This window comes from Staurois parvus, unplaced genomic scaffold, assembly GCF_062004578.1.
Source record: "Staurois parvus isolate SC_StPar_1 unplaced genomic scaffold, SC_StPar_1.0 ptg000165l, whole genome shotgun sequence".
NCBI classification, from domain to species: domain Eukaryota; kingdom Metazoa; phylum Chordata; class Amphibia; order Anura; family Ranidae; genus Staurois; species Staurois parvus.
In genome coordinates, this window is record NW_028317961.1 from 15,558,105 (window position 1) to 15,574,051 (window position 15,947).

At 40.4% G+C, this 15,947-nt stretch overlaps 1 protein-coding gene across 2 annotated transcripts in view; it reads right to left on the reverse strand.

Moving 5' to 3' along the window:
• Positions 1-15,947, reverse strand: part of TXLNB (taxilin beta) — a 150,038-nt gene that overhangs the window by 6,079 nt on the left and 128,012 nt on the right. For both annotated transcript variants that reach the window (XM_089676265.1, XM_089676266.1), the window contains 2 exons: positions 11,308-11,400; positions 3,499-3,594 (listed from right to left, as the gene is read on the reverse strand). In XM_089676265.1, coding sequence (XP_089532391.1) covers positions 3,499-3,594; positions 11,308-11,400 — 189 coding nt within the window. The remainder of the gene's footprint in view (positions 1-3,498; positions 3,595-11,307; positions 11,401-15,947) is intronic.

A 15,947-nucleotide genomic window follows, 5' to 3' on the forward strand; every position in this document is an offset into this window, starting at 1 on the left:
AGTAGACCATTAATTCTGCTCTAATCCTCTAATGTGCAGAAATGCAGTCTCAAACCTGCAAGGCCCCTGCACTATGTTTCACTGTTGCCTAGGGACATCATCCTTGTACTGGTCTCCAGGTAGCGAACAAATTTCATTCTTTTACACCAATCAACATTGGACTCATCAGTCTTAAACACCTGCTGATGTTTTTGTGTACACCAGTTCTTGTGTTTTCATGCATAGATGAGTCACTTGGCCTTGTTTCCATGTTGGCGGTACGACTTTTTAGCCATAAGTCTACCATAAAGACCACTTCTGGCTGTATCAAGGTCTCATTGGCTTTTGCAAGACTGAGTTGAGAGTGTACCTACACATCTTTAGGGAAAGGGAAAATCAGCAGGATGTCGCTTTCATCTGCTGTGCTAAGTTTCCTAAGTTGACCAATGTGTTTTTGGTCCTCACTGTTGTGATTCAGTGGACAACACATTTGGAAACATTTGAAATGTATGTGAGCAGGGGCGGACTGACCATTCAAGAACTCTGGCACTGCCCGAGGGCCTGGGGTCAGTAGGGGGCCCCATGAAATGCCCCTGGTACCTTTTTATAGGCTATTTTTTTAGTCTGGGCAAGGACACAGGGGCCCCATGATTCCCCATTGCCCAGGGGCCCCTTGAGTTGTCAGTCTGCCCCTGCCTGTAAGGGACCTTGTTGGTACAGAAAAACTACTCTGTACCTTGCTGCTGTGCTCAGCCTCACCATTGTATAAAATGTTTTCCACCAAACTTATTTTGGAGGCCCCAACATGTTAGTAGAACATGGTTTTTCCTCATGCAGTCTCATTCCTGCTAGACAGCTGATTCTGTTGGATTTAAAGATTGTTTTTTAACTTGGGATGAGGTTTTGATTCACCACTACCATGTGTTCTATGGCGAGTCCTGCAGGTTCGAGATTCACAGTCTCTGCAAATGTATGTGCAGATTCAATCGTCTGAGTTCTTCTTTTTTTTCTTATTTGCTGCATGGCCTTTGAGACATGGCCAGCAAGCTTAGCAGGGCCAACTAGTGGACGTTTGGTTAAACAGCCCCCTCACTATAAAAGAGGGGCAGGCATAAAGAAGCCATTGTGTCTGTGAATTGGAACCTGTTGCAGAGAAAGCATAGGGGAAGCTGTCAAACTGTACAGGGAGAGATTAGGGTCAGTTAATGAATTCTGATACTGTCTTTTTGGGAAATGAACAACTTTGCTGCCTTGTTTTTTTGTTCCTATTATTGGCCATTTTTGAAGATCATGTGTCGTAGCTAAATCTTCTTTTCTCAAACTGAAATGATTCAGATTGGGATGCTGCTGCTATATGTAAGCCAAGATAATTGTAAAAGAAAAAAATAAATGTTGTATCCAAATATATGTACATGTGCCATGTACACTGTTGTTGAGATTGTCTGTGAAAATCATACAGTAACACCATTTGAAGCTTTAAGGCATACCCATGCATGCACTTTGTGTATTTTCAATGTTGCCCGCAAAGCTGCCTGCAAGCTTTAATAATGTGATTCCTCCCTGAAAGACTTCAGTGCGATTGTCTGTAAGTTCAGGTTCACCAAACTTTGAGCAAGATACACTGAACACTTGGTGAATTGAACGTTGGCAGATTCACCCATCATTATATGATACCTTGCTGCCATGCGCCCCACTCCCTCCTTAAAGGATTTGGTGGACAGCAGCAGGAGCCTATGGATCCGGCTGCTCTCAGTGAGTGCAGGGAGACAAGACCTGTACCCAGGTACAGCGATGGATCGATAGAGGACTCAGATAAGTGTTTGTGACCAACAGGAGATGTACTTTAAGGTAAAGAATAGTTTAGGTTTAGAACCACTTTATGGATGTAGTCCCCATTTTGAGGGGCCTGTTCCTGCTCCATTCAGTTCAGTGTAGTCTATTTGCCTCAGATGTCAAGGCATGCTAACTGAGAATACATGCTGTGCGCTCTGATATAACGCCCAATTCCTTGGGACCTGAGAAGGCAATTAGTCAACCAATCACTTAATCAATCTTTATGTTTTTTTTTTTACAGCGCCATATCATACTCTGCCTGCTAAAATTTTATTTTGTGTACAACACTGCATATTTAAAATGACCTGAATTGTGGAAGGTTAGCAGGGGACACTGGACTAGTCACATGAGTAGACACAGGGCTAGTCACCAGCAGGGGCGGACTGACTATTCGGGAACTCGGGCCCGGGGTCAGTAAGGGGCCCCATGAGATGCCCCTGGTACAATCATAGGCTTTTTTGGATGTGGTTTGAGTGTAGGCAAAGCCACAGGGGCCCCATGATCCACTATTGCCCGGGGGCCTGGGGCCAGTAGGGGGCCCAATGAGATGCCCCTGGTACCTTTCATAGGCTTTTTTGGGTGTGGTTTGAGTGTAGGTGAGGACACAGGGGCCCCATGAGATGCCCTGGTACCTTTCATAGGCTTTTTGGGTATGGTTTTAGTGTAGGCAAGGACACAGGGGCCCCATGATCCCCTATTGCCCGGGGGCCCCATGAGTTATCAGTCTTCCCCTGGTCATCAGTATTAATTTACCATACCTTGTTCTGTGTGGAGGCTGCTATCTTGGTGGAAGAACAGGCTTTGTTTGCTCCCTCATGTGAGAGCTGCAATGAATAGTGGTTTGTTGACTGGTGGGGTAATAATCCAGGGCAGTACAAGTTCAGAAAGTATGGGCAGATGTTTGCACTGCAGGTCCTCAGGTACAGCTTTCCCAGCAGCGACATTCCCAAACCATTGCCCAAATCTCAAGCAACTAGCAATCACAGGCATAGTGCCTTAAGCTGGCCATATAGTGAATTAAGCTTGTAGAATTTTGTAAGAAAAATTTTCCAATTAGGACATTTGTTTGATTTTCTAATTGTTAGTGGGGTCAAACTGACATTCATAGATGGAAAAATTGAAACATTTTCTTCTTATGAAAAAATTTCCAATAGTGAATGCGTTTTTCATTCCGGACATTCCATTAATTCAGTGTTAAAACCAAAGAAAAATTTGAAGCACTTTCAAATGACATTCATCAAGTCATTGAATGTACTGATAAGAATTTTGGTACAAATGTTCTTACGAATGCTCATTTGGAAATCTTTGTGTATGGCCAGCTTAATATGCTCTCACACTGCAGATATACAGTACTGTGCCTAGGCACATGAAATGGATTGCTATTCTGGTGGAATTCAAGACACGGTAGATTTTTCAGAGTACTGTTTAGCACAATAAACATTTCTAGATGTTTCCTATAACATAGCAACTCTTCACTTTTTCATTTCAGGTCCACAATAAATCCTTACTTTTTGCGTGATAATGTTTCTTTACAAAATGTTTTCTTTTTTTATTTTCATTACAGAATGTGTGGGGTCAAGAAAAGATTAGTAAAAACTTGGAAATTGTCAGAATGTTTCTCCATAGGAAAAAAAATGTAATCCTCAGCTCTGTTAGCCAGTGATGACTTATTGTAACATTTCTCACCTCTTCAATCATGTCCAGCAGAGCTTTATTGCAATTCTCAAACCGTGTTTTCCAGGTGTTCGTATCCTTTTCCAGCTTTTTCATTTTCTTTGTCATCTGACAAATTCACAACGCAAGTTTAGGTTAGCACATAATCATAAAAACAAATGACTGCATGCTACAAAAAAATAAAATGAACAAGGTGTTACAGAAAAAAATCACATTGCTGAAATGATCATTGTATTTTGACAAAGGTAATTACATTTTATGAGTGCTGTTCAAAGACAAAATCTATTACACCATAAATATTTAACAACACTGTCGAGTTTGTGTGAGTTGAGGAGATTTATTCTGAAATAAAAAAAATTATGCTTTTGTTTTGAAACATATAAATTGCTACATAAACTTTCATTATACAAGGTGTTCATTTTGCATGAATTGCAACTGTATGCTTTCAATATATATCAGTTGAAGACAATTACACTTATTAAACTTGTTTTATTACTCAAATTTAATAAATAGTTCATTGTATAGTTTACAGCCTGAGCCAAGGAACAAGCATATGTTGATTATAATTATCATCAGTAATAAATAATGAGTAGTATGACAATAAGACCCACAGTGGAAATCACTTGTGAAAGCACTCATAGTCCTCCCACCACACCTCAGGATTATTGGAATCCATTTTACTTTTCTGTACACCATTGTATACAATATTATATATTTTACTCAGAAGGGGAGCAAAGGAAACACATATCTTTTTAATACTTTTTCAAATGAAGAACAAAATCCTTAGGTTCTGTTGTATAACTAGCTATCACAAGGTCACCAAGAAAATGTTATATAGCTTGCAATCAGCATCGCCTTTATTAATATTTAAAATGATAATAATATACTTATTTATTCTTAAAATTCACATTTACACAGAATATGGACAGTAAAGTATTCACACTTTTGTAACAAGCAGTGAAATGGTATATTTGATTCTCTCATTAAAGGACTTAGGGTCAGAAGGAATTCAGAGATTTGTGGGTTATACTGCTGCCTACTGGAAAATTGGACACTGGCAAACAAAAAAGATGTTCATTAGTCAGGTATAACCCCTCCCAATCATGTTTCAGCTTTGTGGAGAAGCAGTAGTAGGAATTGATCATAAAGACAGAGGGGAGGGATTTGTGTCCCTTAATAAACTCCAGGAAATGGATTTGATGGGAAGTCAAAAAAACTATTTTCCTAATCGTTCATTAGGGGCACAGGGTCAGAAAGAAAGATGTATGTACTGTTCAAAACCGGTCCAACAGTGGGCAACACTGCAAATAAAGCACCAACAGACCCACAAAAAAACAACTAGGTAAAAAGAACTGGGAGCTGCCTAAAGGATCTTACGTCTCAAGTTGACATCAGATGAGACCTGACCATTCATCTGGTAAAACTTAAAAAATGAGTGAACCAATTACCACATAGCAGCCTTGCAAATCTGTAAAACAGAAGCCTGATGTGGAAAAGTCCAAGATTCACTTTCTAATCTGGTTGAGTGCTCCTTGACAGGAATAAATGGAACCTTATCCTTAAGGTGGTTATAAACCCTCACATATACTCTGAACTATATAAATAACCATGCAGCGCTAATACGTACAATGATGCATGCAAATAAACATTTGGTGCAGGTGATAACTAGTGAACACTATTAAATATTAAAAAGGATTATCTAAAAAGTCCAGAAATAGTAATGCTGGTGAATATAAATCTTTCAACAAGAGTGTTCTTGCGGTGCATAGTATATAGCAATTTCAGGACATAAAGGTGACACAATATGTGACTTCTGTGACCATATTCCTCCCGCAGATATGAGTGTAGATTGCACTAACCAGAGAGCGCAATCTTAATGCGCATTTGAGTGTTAACCAACTCCTGGTCATCCGGCTACTGCAAGCTGGAACTGGATCACAGAGTGGTCATCTGGCCTGTATCAGCTGGGCAAACATCACAACCTCAGGGACACCAGATGTCAGAGGACGTGTAGTCGTCTCACCACCGGGGGGAGTCTAGCCAATCCTGATGTGGCCACCAGATCATCCCAATAAGCCTTGAAGGAGGGAGGGCTCGGAAGTAACGAGCCAAGACAGTAGAAGATTCTGATAGTGTAGTACTTTATTATCCACAGTAAAAAGATATACATACAGATAGCTGAAAAACGTACTCACATGTGTAGTGAGCAGCTGGTGTCAGAGAATTCCAAAATGGCCGCCGGCCGTCCACAGGGGCCATGCAGTGTGACGTCACAGGGTATTCTGCACCTCCCTTGACGTCACACTGCATGGCCCCTGTGGACAGCCGGCGGCCATTTTGGAATTCTCTGACACCAGCTGCTCACTACACATGTGAGTAAGTTTTTCAGCTATCTGTATGTGGATAATAAAGTACTACACTATCAGAATCTTCTACTGTCTTGGCTCGTTACTTCCGAGCCCTCCCTCCTTCAAGGCTTATTGGGATGATCTGGTGGCCACATCAGGATTGGCTAGACTCCCCCTGGTGGTGAGACGACTACACGTCCTCTGACATCTGGTGTCCCTGAGGTTGTGATGTTTGCCCAGCTGATACAGGCCAGATGACCACTCTGTGATCCAGTTCCAGCTTGCAGTAGCCGGATGACCAGGAGTTGGTTAACACTCAAATGCGCATTAAGATTGCGCTCTCTGGTTAGTGCAATCTACACTCATTTCTGCGGGAGGAATATGGTCACAGAAGTCACATATTGTGTCACCTTTATGTCCTGAAATTGCTATATACTATGCACCGCAAGAACACTCTTGTTGAAAGATTTATATTCACCAGCATTACTATTTCTGGACTTTTTAGATAATCCTTTTTAATATTTAATAGTGTTCACTAGTTACCACCTGCACCAAATGTTTATTTGCATGCATCATTGTACGTGTTAGCGCTGCATGGTTATTTATATATTTCTCTTGAGGCTCCTGGTATTTGCCTTTCATGCTAGCCGCTCTCTTTGGTTGAGTATCCAGCGCTCGTATTTTTTCTGTTTCTATTTATATACTCTGAACTGACTGAACTCAGGTGATACACACAGATTAAACAAATCCTCCTACATATGTTTTACCTGTTTATTTGCAGCCACCTCTCCTCTACATCTGATCAAAATGCAGAATTTTTACAGCTTGTCTGAGCTTCCAGAGAAAAAGGGCAGGGAGTTCTTGTTATGCTCTGCAGAATTTAGCGAGGAGGGCTGAAAGCTGATTGGAGGGAAGGGACACCCCCCCCCCCCCGACACAGCACACAGGAACAGAGCTGAGGCTGTCTGCTGGAGGTCCCTCCCCTATTTTTTCTCTGACAAGAAAATCTGTCAGAAGGGACTCATGCAGATAGCAGAGGACCAAGACATGAAATGACACTTAGTGCTCTAGACTGCAACAGGTACAAACTATAGAAGGATATGCTTTGTTCATATTTCATGTCTAAGGTTTACAACCACTTTAAGCCTGTAGGCTTGAACAATATGCTGCCTGAGCCATCCAGAAATGGTGGAACAAGAGGCATGTTGTTCCTTCTGAAATTATGAAAAGGAAGTCACTTAGTCTGAAAGAAGCTATATCAAAGAAATAAAATCGCAAACAGCTTAATTACATCCAAGCAATGGAGTGAAATCTTCTCAGGATGTACCAGAGAAGAACAGAAAGATGGAAGCACAATGTCCTGGTTAAAGTGAAAGGAAGTGGCCCTGGGCCTCAAGACAAACTTGTCTCTGTAAAGAACAAGAAAAAGGTCTTGCAAGACAAGGCCACTAACTCAGAAACTGGCCTCTAAAAAGTGTTGGCAAAAAGGAAGACTACCTTAAGATTAAGAGTAGAGACAATATTATGCCTGATTCAAAGGAGATTTTTTTTTGTAAGAGCTGGCAACACCAGGCTGAGATCCCAAGGAGGCAGATGCACAGGTACCTATACCCATTTGTTCAAAGGCCTTTACCAAGAAGTCAGAAGCAAGCATCTTTGAAAAAGAAAAGATTTGTCCCTTGATGGTACTCAGGGCCAAATGTTAATCAAAACCAGATTGGAGCAAGGTCAGGATGTGTCCCAAAGTGTACTTCTTGAGACAAAACTTCCTTGCCTCACACCATGCAGAGAACAGGGTCCTGGGTGCCAGGTAAAAGGGTGTATACAGAGACTGCACCTGCTTGTTCCAAGCAGCCAGAATGTCAAGTTGCAATGGTCTGGAGTGGAATTGGGCATATGGGACTGCCTTGAAGGATTTCAATATCAAGCCCAGAGCTTGAATGCAAAAAGAGTTGGCTAGAACCTGGACCGTAGAATGAACCTGGGAGCAAAAAGTCAGGAGATTGACTTGAGAAATAAAACTCTGGACTGAGCTGCATCTAGGAAAGATGCAGATGTTCTAAGTGATGAGTTAGCTGGTGCGGGAGCTAATTTCTGAAGGTTTAGAATCCTGCCGAACCTTTGTAGAATCTGACCAGCCTTTTGGAAACTGACTAATAGGATCTACCTGAATTTCACTCAGCAGGCAGTTGTCCAGATATCTTCTGACAGGAAAACACTTTGAGTGTAACAGTGCAAACAGCAGGGCTAGCACCTTGGTGAATAATTGAGGTGCAGTGGACACCAAATGGTAGGTCTATAAACTGATAGCGGTGTGTGACCATGACAAAGTGCAGGTAGTGTTTATGTGCTATACCTATGGTAACATGCAAGAAAGAATCCTTGATATCCACAAAAGCTGAAAAATCCTACTGTAGGAGGGAAGCAGTCACTGGCCGGATGGATTCTATGGGGAATTCTTACACCTGAATAAAGACGAGTGATTTTAGATACAGAATAGGAATGAGACATACACTGTATGCCCCATTGTGGTCTGAGGATAGGGAATAAAAACCCTGAAACCTTTTCTGGAAAAATGACAATGACTTCTTAAGGGAGGAGTTGTGCCAGAGTAGTGTGGAGGTCTATTAATTATTGCAGAGATATTGGTAGGTTTGACAACATGACGTGAGGCAGGAGCAGAGATTGAATATCTAGGTTATAGCCCGTGGACATCACAAAATTCACCTGAGATGCTGTCAGTTCAGGTGGTTGCAAAGGCTAACACATATACCCCCACTTTTGGAAATGAGAAAGTTCCCTCATTGTGAGGAAGACTTGCTCGCAGGCTTACAAGTTTAGGGAATCCAAGGTTTGCTATGGAAGAGAGTTTTAGACTTGGACTTAGAAGTCTGGGAGGAACTTTTCTTTTTTGTTTTAGAGGTTGTAGAGGTAGGAGTTTTTGCCACCTGAGACAGTGTTTTTTGCACTGTTGTTTTGCAGACCAACAGTTTGGCCAAAGAGTCCTCCACATATGCATAGACAGGATCCTTATTCTGGATATGAGACGTATGATATCCACAAGCCCATCAACACCAGAGTGTGTGTGGCAACATGCATACAGTAAGTTTTAATTTTTGCAAAACTGAATGATCATTTAGGATCTTTTCAGATGCCTAAGTCATAGGCTAGGTCTATATGCCCAAGGTTTGGATATGATGAAAATGATGGGTTGCAGTGCAGTGCAGTACAGTACAGAAGAGGTACTTGGAAACAGTTTCCAGTCTCTTGTCAACTGGATACTCAAACACTGGAATGTTCTCCACAGGCATTAAGAAAATAATTGGCTGGGTTCACAATGCTAAGGACCCACTTCTTAATAAATGCCTCCTCAATAGAGTATTTCTCAATAAAATATGTGGGAGGACAAAATAGCTTGCAGGAGTTGACTAGTTGCCGTACAAAAGAGATTGCAGTAACAAGTGTACTAGGAAAATTTTGACAGGCTGGAGACTTTAAAGCGAGCCCAGATTAGTAATGTTAGAAAATTCAGACGTAGATTGCTCCATATACAGGCATGTACACACCACATCAATAAGAACCAAAATGAACCTCCTCAGGAATAAACTCAACTAAAAAGAATAGGTTACCATTCTCATCTTATGCATTCAAATTTATTATCATAGCAGTGATTTTATTGATAAAATCCAACATTGTTGCAAAAATATCTTCCTGGATAATGCAAAGAAAGGAGCCATGAATGACAGAGCTGGGAAGACTCTGAGGAGTGTGTGAACAGAAGTCCAGGCTTTGACCAACAGGTCCTTCGGGAGGCACATTGCAAGGGGCCCCAGGTCTATTAATGGATTGTGAGCTGGAAAGGCCCACAGGACCACTTCCTTTGCACTCACCATCCTGCTAGTATGTAAAAGTGTGAAATTCCTAATAATGGATACTCAAAAAAACAGCCGCTTTTAAAGCAGGAGATGTTTTATTGCCGTTTGTGACCGAGTCACTGTTAGGCAGCAGCAAGGAGGTCAAGCAGTCCTTCATCCTAAGAAAACTTTGGGATGAAGAAATCGAATGAAGTTTGTGCACTTTATTCAACTCACTTATCACATGTTGCATGTTTTCACTAAAGTTTTATTCATTCTTTTATTAGCATTTTTTTGCACAGTATGGTTTTTGAATTGCACTGAGCACTCTTTTATAAGTTATACATATTTCCTATCATTTTATGATTTTTTTAACAGTGTGATAAGTTGAACATTTTTTTTCTTAATCTGTTCATTTGTGAGTTCCCGTGCGATTCATATCCGGGCTTATGCAGTGCGATTTTATGCCCATTCATTAGAATGGGATAAAAATTGCACCGTGCTGCACTAAAAGTAGTGCATGCACTACTTTTTTTAAACACACGGGAACTGCATCGCATGGTACTTCGCACCATGCTGTTTGGTGCACTAAGTACTAGTTTACACTGAAATACGCTGAGGAAGAGCAGCTTTCCAGTGCGACTTCCTGCACCGCATTCCAATCGTAATGAGAACAACCCTAGAGATCTGCTGTGGGGTCAGTTAAAGTTAACGACACCCTGAATACAGGTCGCAAACACATTGCATTTGCCTGCACCAGTCCGCACCAAACCACAAAGTACCATGCGATGCAGTTGCCGTGCATTAAAAAAAAAGTAGTGCATGCACTACTTTTAGCGCAGTGCGATGCGATTTCATCCCATTCAAATGAATGGCCATGAATCACTACGCATAGGCTCACATATGAATCACACAGGAATGCACAGTGGCCAAGTATTCAAAAATTAAAACTCCAAACCAAGAGTGCGTTCCTGTACGATTCATATCAGGGCATAGTGTGAACTGGCCTTAAGGGTTTGCAGATTTCTTGCTGGGTTTGATGAACATCCGAGGAACCAAACTTTGCTAGGTTTGCTCATTACTAGTTACAAATGTAACATACTGTCTTTGCTGATCTAAAGTTCGGTCAATGTAACAACATATAAGATATTTTCTGGTTCTGACACAGTGATAAGCAAAGGTAAGTTGTTCTTAGTAATCTCAAACTGCATATATGTTTACCTTAGGTAGGCTTTGCTTGGTAAGTACAGATCAGTGGGCAGCATAAGCACTGTGTCTTTCCTCTTTTTACCTATATCAACATAGATAGAGGGTTTTTATTATGTTACATTATCACCACAATAGCTGATAATGTAAACTTTGAGATGGCAACCCTTGGCCCATGCACAGTTGAGATTGGCCTACTGCTCCTGTTCACTTTTGGCTGACAGAAAATTCTGAAGAATTAGATTACTAATTTAAGACTCCCACACTGCTATGTGTATGCTACACAGAAAGGGATGATAACAACATGAGACAGAAAGATCCAGAGCTTTCAAAGACCATATAGTTGTAACTAGGATTCTGTTGGGTAAGTAACATCTTCATAAACTGAACTGCAATAAAGGAAAAAAAATAACCTTTTCCATTTCCTTTTTGAAAGTTGTGAAAACATCATTGCTTTTAGTCAGGGAATTCTGAAATTCATCAAATCTCTCCGAGTATAGCGCAATCTGTCAGTAGAAAAAAAAAGTGGGAATAATTAAAATTCAAAGAAAGATAAATTTGTACAAACTAAATGTTATTTGTCAAAATCCCATTAAGGTGATGAATCAATGGAGGCAAACTCAAAATGCTCAAAGTATCTAACATCTTTTATGAGTCATAACACCTTCTTGTCAAACCAGAGTAAGATTTCCTCTGTTTAGCATTTCTAATGAACCCATATGTTGCTCACAAATTATAATTAACGATTTCCTTCAAGACTGTCATCACAGGTGCCAATGCTTGCAGAACTGAATACATAAACTATGCAGAAACAGAAATAAGTGATTACACTCACAAGAATTACAAGAGAGAAAAAAGTAATTATGTTGTATGACTGTTCTGGGATATTGAGGAAACAATTATCATTTTTGGATAATATATCATCCACATTCTATGGATAACAGTAGAAACAGGATTTTTGTTTTGAAGAGAATCAAACTTTAACATTTTCTTCACAATAGACTACTCATAAAATGATCTAAAATCTATAAGTCTAATGGTGCAGAATTGGCCAAATGAAAGTCAATTTTTAAGGCTTCATTCAGACAGCCAAAAAGCCGTGGCCAGGGTCGGCTGTAGTATAAGTAGTATAAGTAGATTGTGTAGTGTATAGGAACTCTGTACAAATCAATGGCTAGCACTGCTGCTGTTCACATGTAACTGCTCATCTGAGTGGTTACATGAGAATAGAGCCTCCAACCAACCTTGTGCACTCAGGGTTGGTGTTTCTGAACCATTCTAGCTGCACACAAACTGTATGTGGCCGTAGTGCATACAAGTCAAGACGTGGTGTTTAGCTACATCTGAATGCAAACTGTCCACTGCTATTCAGCCATCTGAATTTAGCCTTACTGTTCACCCAGAAGGAAGTAATAGTTTATATTCTTCTAGTCATCTGTTATAGATGTCCTGATACAAAGTGGGCAGAAGGTCTCTTTTACATTTTCTGTCTCCAACCTTTGTGTGCCTTTTGTGGCTGGCAGTGTGGAACCTTATATTATATATCAGAATGAGTTACTAATAGTAATCAATATAATGTGTCAGGGGTGTGTAATGGGAGGACCACCTTTGTTTACAGGGCAAACAGTTTCCTGGCTTGGAAATTTCAAGGAAATACATTGCCCTATATAAATGACATATATTTACACTATTTTGTGCATCATATAAGATATATGCTATGTAGTGCCAATACATTTTAGGGCCCATTTACATATTATTTGCGGTGAATAAACAGTGCTTGTACTAAGACAGACTATTCAGAATAACAATAGAGGAGAGAGAGGTGCGCCAAACTAAGTGTAGTAAGAAAGTAAAAGTTTAATGCACACAAGTTTAAAAACTCACAAGATGTGGGTGTATAACAGGCATCAGGTAATAATTGAAGGATATCATTTAGGCTGGACATCTGGAGCGGATGGCCGAGGTACCAAGGGCCAAGGCTCTCGTAGTGGCTGGCGCTCCTTAGCGGGTCCCAATGGAGGAGCGAGGAGGGCGGATGAGTGTCCAGGAAGTCGCGTTGCAGGGAAAAAAAAGTGCTCTGGACAGGTGTTCCTGGCCTCTCTCACCACCGTGGGTGAGGGCACGTAGCAGAGCCAGCTTGGAGCGCAGCCAAGATGGCTGTCGGGCAGAAGTGACGTCAAGACATCGTGTGGAGCCATAGGAAGGGGCAGTCACGCGTTTCAAGGCAGACAGCCTTTTCATCAGACCATCAGAGGGATTGAAAAATTGGGCTGTCATCCATTAAGACCCTGGGAGAATTCAGGGTGACCACTATCGGCACCATGGGTGAAGGGAAACTGTGCAGTGTGGATTGCAAAAAATGTATTCATCTCGGCGAATGCAGGTTTGATCAGGAGATGTATAGTTAAACAGGCAACATGTTGCTTCCCAGCCCAAGGTAATCCAGGGAGCGGTGCACAAGCAGCCTCCTGCTCCAGAGCGACCCAAAGTTTCTGGTTCTTGTGTCTAGTCATATGTGCCGTATTGTACAGAGCAGAATCAGGAAAGCCCATGCTACACCGCTGTGCAACGGTGACAAATTACATACATTTATAATATCCATAGGCGACTCTTTAAAAGCCTTTACAGGTCATCACTTTACACAGGGGGTCTAGTGCTAGAATTACTGCCCTTGATCTGATGTTAACGGTGATACCTCACATGCATGGTGCAATCTCTGTTAACATACCACCGCGGGACCGCCACTTGCGTTTGCCTTTGCGAGCGAGCATGGGGAAGGGGGTGGGGGTAATTATTTTTTTTAGTTATTTATCTTTAATTTTTTCCTTATTTTTACACTGTCCCTTTCATTTTTTTTTCAATCACTGAAATCTGGGGTCTATTAGACTCTAGATCTCTCCTCTGCCCTTAAAGCACCAAGATCAGTGTGATTAGATTCTTCCCAATTTTAAAATGGCGCTGTTTATATCTGGTGAAGCGGAAATGATGAAATGCTCGTAGCTTCTAGTCTATTAGACCATAGAGATGATTGGAGGCATTCCAGTCTCTGATCAGCTCTACTGTTAGCCAGGAGAACTGCCAGCTGCATTTTTGGGTTCCCCGGTGGGACAGGAGAACCCAAGAAAACCTAATCTATGGGTGCTGATTACTGGGATTCTCATTCCACTGTGTCTGGTGGACACAACAGACATCGAAGGGACGGTTGCATGCCCGCTCGGGCGTGCAACACTGCCCTGTATTGGCAAAGCACAAGCAATAGCAGCCACAAGACATTGGTGTTCTTTTTCACCTGTTTTTGTAAAAATTAGCTCTTTGCAATGTCAAATAGTTTTGATATTTGCATGCATACATTTTTTAAAGCTTAATGCTAAATAGTTCATAGCAAAAAAATTCTTGTACAAAATTAATAAACATTCAATTCAAAAACAATAAAAAATAATTTAAATATAATATTTTATATAAATGGCCCTTTCACCTTTAGGTATTTACATGACTGTGCAAATGATTTATTAAGAATTATTAAAGAGTAACTCCACCTGTGTTGCAAGGATTTTAACAAACTTTGTTGTAGATTCCAACCTTTTGTTATTCTGGAGAAATAGCTGTTTGTTTGTGTCCATGTGCAGAGTGAATCTGTATGGGAGTGTCTTTATAATTATCAATCAACTGTTGGACCTGCAGGGCTCTAATAAGAAAAATTGCAGGGTCTGCAGCCCTTTTGAAGTGATTTCCCTTTGGGAGTATATCACCAAAAATTACATTTTTTGTTGCAGGGGATGCCAAAAATCTGACTTGTATCTTGTGCAGACTTCTGGGTAAATCAGTAATCCAATCACACAAGCAGGAAATTACATTTCTAGGGGGCGTTCTATACACCATCTATGTACAAAAAAGCCTCCAGGTAGCCATATTGCTTTGCATTTTATAGAAAATTACAGCACTGCAGATTGAAAAGGAAAGATAGTTTTTAATACCAATTACAATATGACTTGTGTAGCATTTGTATACGCTACATTATTATTATTTTTTTTGCTAGGTTTTCTTCCTACAAAAGTGGAGTTACCTTTTAAGCTAATATTGCAAATAACTCAAATTACTGAAGTCCTATTTATTTTTCCCTATGGAGAGTTCACTTCATCAAAAAAGCAAATCTGTCACCAAAGTTTACCAATTAAACTAATAAATTGACACATGCATATTTACTTTATTTTGGCACCTCTAGTTAAATGTGGTTTTAGATTTCTGGTAGAATGTCCACGTTCAAGTCCAAGTTCTCCTACCCCTGCCACCTCACTATTGTTTAGTGAGCCTGTCCATCATAGTGATGGGCAACTATAAAGGTACAGGAAGATATAGGTGGGCCAGAAACTGTTAAGATCAGATGGGGTGACTTTCTTAATATAGAAGTGTCTTGGTGTTCAAAAGTCCCAGGCCTATCTGCAAAGAATTCAAAACTCTAAGTACCAACAATATTATGATGATGTAAGTTTGGTTTAAACATAAAGCATGTATTCTGGATAAACCTGATAATTAGCGCACAATGAATCTGGGCAGCTCCATAAAACACTAAGTAATAAAGTTATAAAACTGTAATTATATTTACTTTAACCTCTGAGATAAAGTGATGAATGTATGAAATGAAACCTATATCAGTGAAATAAATGAATATGTGCAATACATTATCTCTGCCTTGAAGAGTAATTTGCCTCACTTAAAATTACTAGAGCATGATTCCTAATTACTCACCAATAATGTGAAAACACACATGGATGATGTATATTTCTCTGAAGAGTTACCTCTATCCCTTTCATTTGCCTTATTAATTAATGGTTTCTACTAACCCAAGTTGCTGCTGGTGTTTTCATTCTACAGTCCTGTTGAACCAGAGCAGGAGACAGCAGCACAAGTAACACATCACACTGATATTAGGTAATTTCCAATTTGCTTATTTTATTTTAAATTTCTTCATAGAATAAATGGAGATGATATGCAAATTTTCGGCAGAGACTTCTATTTTGTAGTATGAAAAAAAGGTCTAGTCCTGCACAGCCAG